The 13,160-nt window shown below is 36.1% G+C and overlaps 1 protein-coding gene across 3 annotated transcripts in view; it reads right to left on the bottom strand.

Annotated features, from left to right (window-relative positions):
• Positions 1 to 13,160, bottom strand: part of TTC21B (tetratricopeptide repeat domain 21B) — a 74,848-nt gene that overhangs the window by 46,728 nt on the left and 14,960 nt on the right. For all 3 annotated transcript variants that reach the window (XM_039470121.2, XM_074399559.1, XM_074399558.1), the window contains 6 exons: positions 11,547 to 11,631; positions 10,350 to 10,448; positions 8,745 to 8,937; positions 8,221 to 8,318; positions 7,703 to 7,903; positions 3,233 to 3,362 (listed from right to left, as the gene is read on the bottom strand). In XM_039470121.2, coding sequence (XP_039326055.1) covers positions 3,233 to 3,362; positions 7,703 to 7,903; positions 8,221 to 8,318; positions 8,745 to 8,937; positions 10,350 to 10,448; positions 11,547 to 11,631 — 806 coding nt within the window. The remainder of the gene's footprint in view (positions 1 to 3,232; positions 3,363 to 7,702; positions 7,904 to 8,220; positions 8,319 to 8,744; positions 8,938 to 10,349; positions 10,449 to 11,546; positions 11,632 to 13,160) is intronic.

Raw genomic sequence — 13,160 nt, 5'->3', positions numbered from 1 at the left:
TAGTGGTGATTTCTGAAATTCTGGTGCACTCATCACACAAGCACTGTACCCAGTGTGTAGTCTTTTATCCCTCCCTCCCTCGCCTCCCACCCTTTTCTCTGACTCCCCAAAGTCCACTGCATCATTCTTATGTAAGGCTGTTCTTAAAAATGGGGTTAATATAAGAAATTTTCATTACTAGAGACTTTTAAGTATTTCTAGCTTGTGACTTTTTCATAACATATAATAAATACTTACTAAATTAATTACAGGAATCAAAGTCCCAGTCTAATTATTTAGTAGGTGATACCCCTTCCAATTGGGAGAAAAGTTGAAATATCACATGGCTTAATAAAACAATCAGAAAGTATTAGTGTCACTTCTTACAACTGAAATATTTTAGAGGTACAACAAGCCTCTAGCATCGACATCTACATTTTTTTTAACAGTTAAAACAGAAGTCCATCATTTCCACAATGTATAAGGAATCCACACTAATCATAAAGAAAAAAAAATTACCTTTAAAAAGTGGGCAAACGACATGAATAAACGCTTCTCAAAAAAAAGATACAAATGGCCAAGAAGCATTTTAAAAATGCTCAACATCACTGATCATGAGGGAAATGTAAACTAAAACTACAGTTAGGTATCTCCTTACCACAGCCAGAATAGCCGCTATTAAAAAGTAAAAAAAAAAATAAAAAAACGTTGGCATGGATGTGGTGAAATAGAACACTTACATACTGCTGGTGGGAATTTAAATTAATACAACCTCTTTGGAAAGTAGTATGAAGATTTCTCAAAGAACTAAAAGTAGATTTATCATTCAATCCAGCAATCCCATTACTGGATATCTACCCAAAGGAAAAGAAGTTACTACATCAAAAAGTTACCTGCACATGTATGTTGATTGCAGTACAATTCACAATTGCAAAGATAAGGAACCAACATAAGTGCCCATCAACCACTGTGGTATATATACACCACTGAATACTGTTCAGCTGGCCGGCGCGGTGGCTCACGCCTGTAATCCCAGCACTTTGGGAGGCCGAGGCAGGTGATCACGAGGTCAGGAGTTCGAGACCAACCTGATCAACATGGTGAAACCTCGTCTGTACTAAAAATACAAAATTAGCCAAGCGTGGTGGCATGCACCTGTAATCCCAGCTACTCAGGAGGCTGAGGCAGGAGAATCGCTTGAACCTGGGAGGTGGAGGTTGCAGCGGGCTGAGATTGCACCACTGTACTCCAGCCTGGGCAACAGAACAAGACTCTGTCCCCCCCCAAAAAAATACTACTCAGCTGTAAAAAAAAGAATGAAATAATGTGTTTTATAGCAACTTGGATGGAACTGGAGGCTATTACTCTAAATCAGGGGTCCCCAAACTATGGCCCGTGGGCCGCATGTGGCCCCCTGAGGCCATTTATGTGGTCCCCACCACACTTCAGGAAGCGCGTCATATGACGCACATCCGGTCTGCGGTTGTGGCGCCCCACATCATCGGAAGCAGTGTGAAATAACAGCAGAAGTAGGAAGAAAGGCAAAGCACTATAACCATTACTACACAGTACCATGGTCCCCATACTCCGCCAAACGTACAACATAATGGCCCCTATAACCTCCCTTTGCCCAAAAGTCTCCCCCCACATTACTACACACCATGTTTCCCCTATTATAAGACCCTTTCTTATATTAATTTTACCCCCAAAAGACGGGAGCTGTCTTATTTTTAGGAGGTGTCTTATAATAGGGGAAACATGCAGCAGTGGGCTTCCCACAGAAGAGCCCCACCGCTGCTGCAGATGTCCAGGACGCTGTATACACAGTGTCACAGGCTGACCACTGCCACCCTGTATACAGCACTGGAGGCGGTGCTGGGCCTGTGACACTGCATACCGCTGTCTGGGATAGTGGAGGCAGCAGTGCTGGCTGTGAAGGGTGTCACACCTTGTATAGTCCAGCCCTCCAACGGTCTGAGGGACAGTGAACTGGTCCCTGTGTAAAAAGTTTGGGGACCCCTGCTCTAAATGAAGTAACTCAGGAATGGAAAACCAAATACCCTATGTCCCATCTCTATGGGTATAAAGGCAGAATGATATAGTAGACTTTGGAGACTTAGAAGAGAGAGAATGGGATGAGAGCGTGGGATACAAAGCTTCACAATGGGTATAATGTACACTACTTGGGTGATGGGTACACTAAAATTTCAGACTTTGGCACTATACAATTCATCCACGTAACCAAAAAGTGTTTGTACCCAACATAAATACAAAAATTGAAATAAAAAATAAACAGAGGTCCAAAGAAGCAGTAAAGGCAATCTCATCACTCCATCATAAGACAGGACATAACTACTTATGAAAATACCTTTAAGTTGGTTTCTGCTCTTACAGTTTTACAAACTTTATTTACTTTTATAGCATTCCGTTGGCAAAGGGACATACAGACAAGCATGATATGATGGTCCTTTTTTTTGAGACAGGGTCTCACTCCTGCTGCCCAGGCTGCAGTGCAGTGGTGTGATCCTGGCTTACTGCAGCTTCAACCTCCCTGGGCTCAGGTGATTCTCTCATTTCAGCCTCCTGAGTAGCTGGGACTATAGGCACATGCCACCAAGCCCAGCTAATTTTGTATTTTTTTGTAGAGATGGGGTTTCACCATTTTGCTCAGGCTCATTGTGAATTCGCAGGCTCAAGTAATCTGCTAGCTCTGGCCTCCCAAAATGCTGGGATTACAGGTGTGAGCCACTGTGCCCAGCCATGATGGTCTATTTTTATGTGTGAAATCATGTACTTGTCTGTGTCTTAGAAAGCTAAGGTTATAGCTGAGCTGATTTTGTTTTAAGCTATACATAACCATTCACAGAAACTAAACAGGAATTACTCAATACTTTTCAGTCGGGCCTGAAATCTGGCAAATGTTGCACTTGGCAACGTCGCCAGTAAGAACATAACTATGGATTAATGACTGTAAATTCACATTGCCATTCTCCAGTAATTTCTGACAGACTTTTTTTTTAAATGGTACAATTTCATTTTCCCAGCAATTCCCAGGAAGCCACAAAAGTTTATAGTAATTTTTAAAGGATTAAACAATAAGTCACGCAATTCTATTTTGAATTAGAATTACTTAACTATGCATATACAAAATGTACATTTTATATGACTATTCTCCATATGCAGAGTGCTTATTTATACTTGTTTTTATCAACATCAGAATAAAGAGGTTAAAAGTTTTTGAAGTATACTCTACCTGACAAATATTTCACTTTTGCTATGAGGAAGACAGTTTGCAGAAGACCTGGTACGGTTCTTACTACAGTCTCCAGGACTGAGACACAACGCCTGAGAAGGGGACAAAGAGGTTGCCCGGGACTTGCAGGCTAAACAAAACAAATCAGCACATCATTTTATAAGTGTAAAATAATATTTAGCTAAAAATAAACATACATTAATTTTAGCATAACTAACAAAACTATACACATTTTTCTAAAATGTCTTTGATTTCACTTATTTCATAATACCTTTACTATGACTTAACTAATTTATTTCCCTGGAATGTATGAACAGACAATGTAAATAAGGGTTCTTGTTCAGCAAAATAATTGTGCAACTAGTATACAATTACTAAATTGATAACATATCAAGTGAGTATATGTGCTCAAAAGTTTTATCAGAGAAATACATGTTAAAGGAAAGATAACTATGAGGTAAAGTTTCTTGCTAGAACTGACAGAGTCAAGGCAGTAAGTGTTCAAATTCTAGATCTGCCTTGTGATTTGCTCAATTCAATTACTTTCATTATCCCCTAGAGTATTGAAAAGCCAGTTGCTAAACAATTCAGATTTTCCCCCAGTGGTAAACAGAAGGTAGAACACTCACTATGCTAAACTAAATGTTGCATTTTACATTTTACATTCCCCACTCTTCTGCTTGGCATGCTTTAGAGCCTCAAAGTTTTCCTTTCTATTAATAGTGAGTATGATAATTAAATTGATACTGGAATACTGCTTTATTCTTTTCACAGTGAAAAGAATCTTATCCTTTTAACGGCTGTCTTATTAATGCAGATCTTATTCTTATAATGGCTGTCTACCAAACCAATCTTTATCCAATGGTCATCCAATCACAATTTATTAATGTGATATCAGAATTAAAATATAAAATGTTCATTCCTCCTGCTTTGCCTTACTAAGCCTGTTTTTTTTTTTTTTTTTTTTTTTTTGAGACAGAGTTTCGCTCTTGTTACCCAGGCTGGAGTGCAATGGCGCGATCTCGGCTCACTGCAACCTCCGCCTCCTGGGTTCAAGCAATTCTCCTGCCTCAGCCTCCTGAGTAGCTGGGATTACAGGCACGTGCCACCATGCCCAGCTAATTTTTTGTATCTTTAGTAGAGACGGGGTTTCACCGTGTTGACCAGGATGGTCTCGATCTCTCGACCTTGTGATCCACCCGCCTCGGCCTCCCAAAGTGCTGGGATTACAGGCTTGAGCCACCGTGCCCGGCCGCCTGTTTCTTTATATAAGGATGATCCCCTCCACCCCTCGCCCCCTGACACACAAAGATCTTTAACTGGACTGTGCCCTCTTATAGAAAATCACTCCTATAATGAGCCATTATGATCAACAAGAAAGTGCTACAACTTACTGATTTTTGACACACATAATATAGAAGCTCAAAAAGATAATCACAGTATGACTACTATTGCCTAGAATACTTCAACCTCTTTAAATTCTTCACATAAAATCTACATAATAAAATTTAGCACTGTATAATACCTATACAGTTCTACTGGTATTTTCATATTTAGTTTTGCTTCTTTTCTAGGCCTAAGGGTTTTTATGTGTCTTGAAGATCAGATTTTTATGCTTCTTTGCATAGTAGTAGATACAGAGCAAACAGTTTAAAAATATGTATCTTTTTTCAGCCTAAAAATAGGGAAAATGTAAATGGTGGTGAGGTTCTGATAGTGTTCTCTGTCACCTGCTAAAAATGAGTTACTGAGAACAACCATTATTTTTACTGCAAACAATTTCAATGCGCAATCATAGAAAAAATAGTTATGCAGACAATCTTTAAGATATTATTTGTTCAATTAAAATTCTAAACAAAACTATGTCTATAAAAGGGTCAAGGAAGTAGGAACAGAACTGAGGAGACAATTCTGCCTTTCCGGTATTTACCTATGAAGACAATATCACATAGGCTAATTACTTTCTAACATGCTGGTAAAGGAAAATAGAATTTCCTGGTAAAGGAAAATAGGATGTCTTGCTGAACTAGAGACCCAACTACCACTTAATGCATTATTTCTTGTTCTGTCTACAGTTAATTCTCAGGACATCTTACAGAGAAATCCATTAAAACACTGAGTTAAAATGTTGACTTGGATCATGCTGGAAGCCCTCTGGTGACTCCCTGATATACTCAGATTTAGCCAAAGGAGTTATAACAACCACTGTGGCCCTATGAGGACTGGTCTCCTGTGGGATGACCTCATCTCTGACTACTCCCCTCCTCTTCACCCTGCCCCAGCCACATTTATTTCCCTGTGTCCCTTTGGGCTACTGAACCAGCTGCTCCCATTGTCTGAAACACTCTACCATATTTTCATATGTTCTGTGATGGTTAATACTGTCAACTTGGTTATACTGAAGGATGCAAAGTCTTGATCCTGGGTGCTTCTGTGAGGATGAGTGTGAGGATGTTGCCAAAGGAGATTAACATTTGAGTCAGTGGGCTGAGAAAGGCAGACCCACCCTTAATTTGGGTTGGTATCATCTATTCAGCTGCCAGCACGGCCAGAAAACCAAGCAGGCAGACAAACATGAAAAGACTAGACTGGCTTAGTCTCCCAGCCTGCATCTTTCTCTCAGGCTGGATGCTTCCTGCCCTCAAACACTGGACTCCAAGTTCTTCAGCTTTTGGACTCAGACTGGCTTCTTTGCTCCTCAGCTTGCAGACAGCCTATTGTGGGACCTTGTAATCATGTGATCTGTCCCTCTAGAGAAGCCTAAAACATGTTCCCTTTCAAGACTTTGTTCAGATCTCATCCTCTTCATGAGGCCTATCCTGACCAATGTATCTAAAAATCACCATCACCCCATCATGTTTCATTATTTTCTCCTGTCATTTTCTAATCATAGTATATAATTGACTTAACTATAGTATCTGTCTCCTCTTGTTGGAATATACACCTCAGGGGAAAAAAATGTAGTTTGTTTTACAAGGGTATTTCCCCAGCTCCAAGTTGAGTGCTAGGTACTCTATAAATATTTGTAGAATGAATCCTGAATACTAGATTAATACTGAAAAAAATGTATTCCAACTTCCAAGCAAGTGTAAATGGATCATGATCGGGGAGTCTGAGGTCAATCCCAGGTACAATTCTATGAGTGTTTATTTTAAAAAATAAATAGTAATGAAAGCCTAGAAAATGATCAAAAGGCTGTATGGGTCCCCAACGGGAAGGTCATTTTCCTTATTCCCCATGTTAACACAGTTAATGAAGCTGTAGATCAGGGAGAATACTAAGAAGTTTGCTTCTAGCAATGCAGTGTTTGATAGTACCCGCCCTGATATCCCTGTGTTGAATGTGAGCTGAAATATAATAAAGTTAGGATGTCTGTATCTGCTTACTATCTGTATTAAGAGTGCTGACTAATAAATCCACATCAATTTGGAAAGAACTCTCTGGTAGTACAACATAGGGTTCCAGCCTCAGCTCTACTCAAAACTGTTAATGCTTGGAAGAGAACTTATGGTAATAGTTATCTCAGAGCTAGACAAAGCAGATGATAGATGACAGTAAGGCTCCATCTAAAATAGGTGACAATCATGATTCACAAGGAATATAATAATATGGAATTATGAGATGAATCTGAAAAGATAAAATTTCACAGTCCAAAGGTTCAACAAGTAACAGACCAAAAGTCTTTGATTAACTCAATTCAATAGAGGTCATTAATGTAACATGATTTATAAAAAGAAAGTTGGATGGAGTTACAGAATAAGGGAGGAAAAGGTCTACTCTAGTTCTTGCAGGTCAAATCCACATTTGGAATAATGAGCTTAATGAGAGGCGCAGACAAAATAAAGCAGCCAGAATTCTCAAAGCTATGTCATATAAAAAAAATAAATGGCTGGAAACCTGAAGTTGTTTAGAAGAACATGAAAACTAATTGCCAATATCTGAAGGTTTGTTTCATGAATGAGGAATGATCCTTGCTCTAAGCAACTAGACTTGCTCTATGTCACTCTAGGGAGCAGGAGGGAAAGTAAATGCTTTTTTTTTTTTTTTTTTTTTTAAACACAAAGCAGAATTTGATTTAACACAGGAAAAACAGGCTAACAATCATAGTTATATGATAAGAACTACATTTTTGAGTTTGCCCAGACATGGGATAGGCACTTGACGGTGATGTTACAGACTGGATGCAAACATAAGGTAGGTGTCTGAATTAGTTGACTTTTAATATCTCTTTAAAGTGAAGATTTTAAAATTTTATGAAATACAAATGAATATATGCAAACCAATACTTTCAGTAGTTGACAACAATTGTTATTAAAAACAGTCTGATTAAAAGTGATTTCAACTAACATAGATACAAATACTGCCATTTTAAGATGCTTATATAGTCTAATGCATCAAAGAAAACTTTTAAGTTCTTTCATAAAACATCATGCAAATGCATCCTTGAAAGTAAGTCCCATAATTACTTACTTGCATTGGACAGAAGCTCAGATATTCCGTCACAATTTCTAACAAGAAATCAGGATTTAGCTTTTCAAAGTATTGTATGCCTAGAGGTAAACCTTCTAATTGTGAAAAATGAGTGTCCAGGACATCATTTAAAATATTAATAACTTCTTCTGGTCGCTTATTTTTCTTCATGGCAAGAACAGCATGTAAATATATTAATTCCTAGAAAATAAGTAGTTTTCATAAATTATTCAATTTAGTTATAAAGCCATTTATTTCTGCTTAGATTTCAAATGCATTTAATGTGCTACTAATAGGCAATTATTTGTTCCAATTTAAGTATCAGCTTGAATAGATTTTAGAATCATTCAGAAGAATAAAGTTTGGTTTTGTATGGAGGCAAATTAATAAATGCAATTACATATTAAAATTAGTGTATACTAGTGCTTTCCAGCCATTACAAAACAGTAAGACTGATTTAAAATTTCGTATTTTATAAACAGCTAGCATCTACCATCTGATAAAATAAAATACTGTACCGCAGATTTTCCAATGGACTGCTGAATTTCATTTAAAAATTCTAGCTGCTGATCTGCATCTTGTAATTGCCCTTCTATTAATTGACACTGGATCAATCCTGAAATCAAACAGGAGAAAGACAGTTAAAGTCCACACCAACTCAGGCATGCACTCTCCAAGCTAACGTAACATTAATAAAACAGGCTTACCCTCATCACAATACTTCAAAGTTTTAGATTAAAAACAACAGAAAGAAAATGAAGAGTGAAAGTAAATAAAATGGGTAGCCTTGAACTTTATAAAATCATTCACTGAAGAATTCATAATTTATAGGAATCACCTTGTAAAAATCTATTCTCTCAAGATATTATTTGTGAATTAAAAATTTTATTTTAAAAGACATATGACTTTTTCTAGTGTGGGTAGTAGAGAACAATTTAAGTTTAGAAAACAACAAAATACATTTGTACTTCTTTAATGGCAAGTTAAAAACTATTACTACTTGTACCTATGTTATAAATATTTAAGAAAACAGTTGTCATACCAACTAGTGCAGGCACACTAGTCTCATCAAGTGTCATGGCGGTCTTATACCACTTCAGTGCCTCTTTAACTCTTCCTTGCAAAATCATTTGGTATCCAAGTTCTGTAGCAACTTGTGACTGCTGAGGGTTTAAACTAAAAGCTCTCTCAAGTAACGTTTGAATTTTTTGAAGAATGAGTTGACTACGTCCACACTAAAAAGAAAAAATAAATTATGCATGATTTCAAAGTCAAACATTTCTACTGAGACTGAAAGATTATTTTTGCTAAATATATATATTATTTGTACTTCACAGGAGTGGCAAAAAAAGAAAAATATTAATAATTAAGGAAAAATAAAACTTTTCTATTAACTGTCTAGACAATGCATCAAGAAAGAGTTTATATTCTATCAGAACTTATATATCCTAATAGGGTGCTTTTACGAAATAACCGATATGAAAAGTATACTTCTAATGATCTCACTGCACAGACGTAATTTTTTGAACTTCTTTTCCAAGCTGTTCCATGATTGTGTTACAGATTGAACAAGAAAATCATTATTTTAAGGCTACATGTGTATGTGTGTATGTGTGTTAGTGTGTGTATATCATATGTATGTTTTCTTCTTATTGAATAAAAACTAGGACTAGGATCTGTTTTCACTCTAAACACCAGTTGTGTCACCAGTGAGAATATTTTAAAAGATGGTGCCTCAGAATCTTCTTGAAAAGATTTCAAGAAATAGCAGTGTTATTAGAATAAGTAAATAACTTTTCTAGACAAGACTTTTAAGAATAAAATACTTATTCAAATGTTTGAACCAACTTATATAATTTTTATAAACTTAGTAAAAAACTAATCAAAATAATGTGTTTAGCAATATGGTAAGCTAAAAAGGTAAATCCTTTCTTAATTCAAACTTTCATTATAGCAGGGAGTTTTCGTCCTCCAAAATTTATCTTTGTTTTTAAATAAGAAAATTCAGTATATTCATGTCACTTAATATCCTTGATATTTTTCTTTCAACTTTATGCTTGCTAATTATTTTAACTTTCTTATGTGTATCTTTTCCCCTATATTTTGCTAGTTTAATTACCTTTTCAATATTCTCATTTCCTATATTGATTTCAAGATTCGACTGTATTTTTCTATATCATTCTTGATTACCTTCCTTTTGCTGGGAGCTTATAACAAAAACATTTCTTTCCTAATGTCAAAAACAGAAAAAAAAAAGATACCAACCATTTCCTCTACCAAAATGGTCTTTTATACATTTTAAAACTTTTTTTAAAAAAAAGTTTTAAAAAATAAAAGCTAAGAGCAATCCTGGTCATAAATCTTATGCTCTAATGAAAATAAACCACCTTCTGTTTCCTTTGCCTGGAAAGCACTTCACTACGCTTAAAAGATCAATACGTGGCATTTCTTCCATGAAGCCTCCATCAGGGCTTCTTATAGTTAGAAACCACATCTCCTCTGAACTGCCATTCTTAGAAATATATCATGTATTTCAATACATATTTGTACTCTAGGCCATATGCTCTCCCCTGCCTCCACCTTTTCCACTTATTTTATGTCCTCTCCTGCAGATAACAGAGCTGTGGTACATGGTAGGCACTCTCACAGTTCTGCTGAAGGCGAGGGTAATGTTATAGAAGAGCTGAGCATTCTGTGGTTCCACAGCATCCAACGCATTTCCCAGATTTTCCAGTTTAGTAGAAGCCTAAAACAAAAGTGACTGGTATTAATTTTAAAATATACTAAGAAAAAACAACACAATACATGCACATATACACTAACAAAGTATAACACAACTAGTATTTTAAAAGACATTTGCTTTTATAGATTCTTCCTCTTCCAATGGATGATTATGCGTTATACAATATATTTCAGGTTCTAACAAACTCAACAATTATCAATACATTTCAGAATGTGTTTCTTTAATACTTGTTATTGAATGGAAACCTTTGAATAGGTAACGATGCCCATAATATTCCATTAATTGTACATGCCCAGCTCCCCCTCCAATAGTTAATTCATGACACAAATGAGATACAAATAATAATGTATTTACGAATCATATGATATCAGTCCTTGAATTGCCTATATAGACTAGTTTCCAGTCAAAATATTTTTTAGAATAGAAAAATCATTACAGTACTTAGAGTTAGAAATTTCAATGCCTGGAAAATTTACCAAAGATTTACCCCTACTAAGCTTCTCCTAGTACTTACTGGTAAGTATCTATTAGGCACTGTCACATTAACCAATTTAACCACACTAAACACAACACAAATCTACTACATGTTATACTATTTCTTTCAGATTACAGTTCAGCACTCCATGATCCAATCTACAGTCAGTGCGTTTACTACTACAGAAACAGAGGTACTTTATTATAAGGTACAATGGGATTTTATCCTAAGCCCATTTAACTTTTGCAAATTCAGTTAAACTGTAAATTTACTATAAATTACATTTTGCATACATACTTTTTCATATCTAGTGTCACTGGTTACATTAATCATATATATCACGACACAGGAGTTTCATACAGAAAACCATATATCCTTTGATTAATGACTTAAAGGATTTTCAAGGGTAATTTTATCTGTGTAATATTTTTGCTTTACAAATAGGTTTCAGAAGCTGACCTCCTTGTTAAGGAATAGTCTAGTAATCAACTGAAAACTACCATGATACACATTCTAAAAGAGAACTTCGAGGATTTATATGCACATGTATATATACATGTACACCCGTAAGTGTAATGAAATACATTTTTAAATATAAGACACTTAAATAATACAATGCCACTTACCTTCTCTATATCCCCCTCCCTACACACATAGTAGAGTGCCTGCATTCTCAGCGCTTCCACATTTTGGCTATCTTGGAGCAGCAACCTGCGAGAAAACATTTTATTTAATGTTGAAACAACTTTATATATTTTCTTTCATTTGAGGGCATGAAAAGTTGGTTTGCTTACCTCACTATTCCACTGTTCAAATAAGTAATTTTCATTAGTAAAATGTCACCTGCTTTGTGAAAATTATCAACTTTATTATTTAAACAAGAAAAGGTCTCTGGAATTTAATTTTTAATGTATTTTTAAAAGATATGACTAGGTTGTACTAGTCTCATTAAATCTTGTAACAATCGTACATAAGGTATTAGCTAACTATATACAACAGTATAGTAAAAGAATAATTCACCTTAACAGGTTGATTTATTACAGGAATTCCAGGAATGCAAACCTGGGTAGAACATTACAACACCTACTAATGTTACTCACAGCAACAGATTCCTATGTGACAAAAACAAATGAGAAATGTTATATTAAAAAATCCTATTAATAAATGGAACAAAAACCCAAAAGAAAAAAATAACAAGCATGAACTTATGAAATGTGTAAAAGCTATCAAATTCCCATGAAACTGTATTCAGGGACATTTTAAAAAAGAACTGAACCAAAAAGGTAACACCCTAGACTTCTTACCATGGATGATACAGTACACTCAATTACTGGTTCCAGTTTTTCAACCCTCCCGGAGTATGTGTCTTCTACCGTGAAACTAACTACAAAAGTTGGAGTGTACCCTACTGCTCCTTGACTAGGGACTTGGACATTTTTCTTATATTCACAAATGGAATGTGGGCAGGAGTAGCAGCGTACCAGCCTAGATTTCAGAGGCAATGCATATTTCTGCTTGTTCTCTTGCAGCTGCTATCACTAGGAGAACGATTTTCTCTGAGCAGCAGCTGCCTCTTTTCACGAGTCCAGGGGAAAACACTCTTGGAGATGACAAGAGCCCAAACTGCAACGATGTGCCACACTCACCCAGTTGGATCTGAACTGAAGCAGGGCCCCAGCCAAGCCTTGCCTAAGATCAGCAGACCCTTAATGACCCACACACATGTGAGGAAAGAATACTTTCCATCTGTGTGCAACTGACTCTGATTATTGATCTCCTCTCCTGCCCTTTCCCAGGTAATTTAAATTGGTCGGGTAGATTTTTTTCACAGATTTGAAAAACTTTTAGGTTGTTACCAAGTATGAAGTACAAATCTGGGGAAGAGGTTTTATTTACATTTTAGGGTGGGTAAGAAAGCCACCGTGTTACAAATTTTTTAATTTCCAAAATCTATATTAAATGAGGGTTTTCTGATCTGTACTTTGTGTTTAGCTGCCTTTTTACATTTAAAATATTAAAATTTAAAATTATGTTCTTACAAGTGTAAAGCTTGATTTGATCTTTGTTTAAACGCCAAAATGTACTTAAATGAATTATTTAGAATGCCATAAAATTGCAGTTTCATGTGTGTATATAATCATGCTCATGTATATTAGTTGGATCTGAACTGAAGCAGGGCCCCAGCCAAGCCTTGCCTAAGATCAGCAGACCCTTGATGACTGACACAAACGTGAGGAAAG

The sequence above is a fragment of the Saimiri boliviensis genome, chromosome 5 (assembly GCF_048565385.1).
Source record: "Saimiri boliviensis isolate mSaiBol1 chromosome 5, mSaiBol1.pri, whole genome shotgun sequence".
Classification (NCBI taxonomy): domain Eukaryota; kingdom Metazoa; phylum Chordata; class Mammalia; order Primates; family Cebidae; genus Saimiri; species Saimiri boliviensis.
Note: the sequence above shows the minus strand (reverse complement) of the source record. Positions and strands in the feature narration are given on the sequence as shown.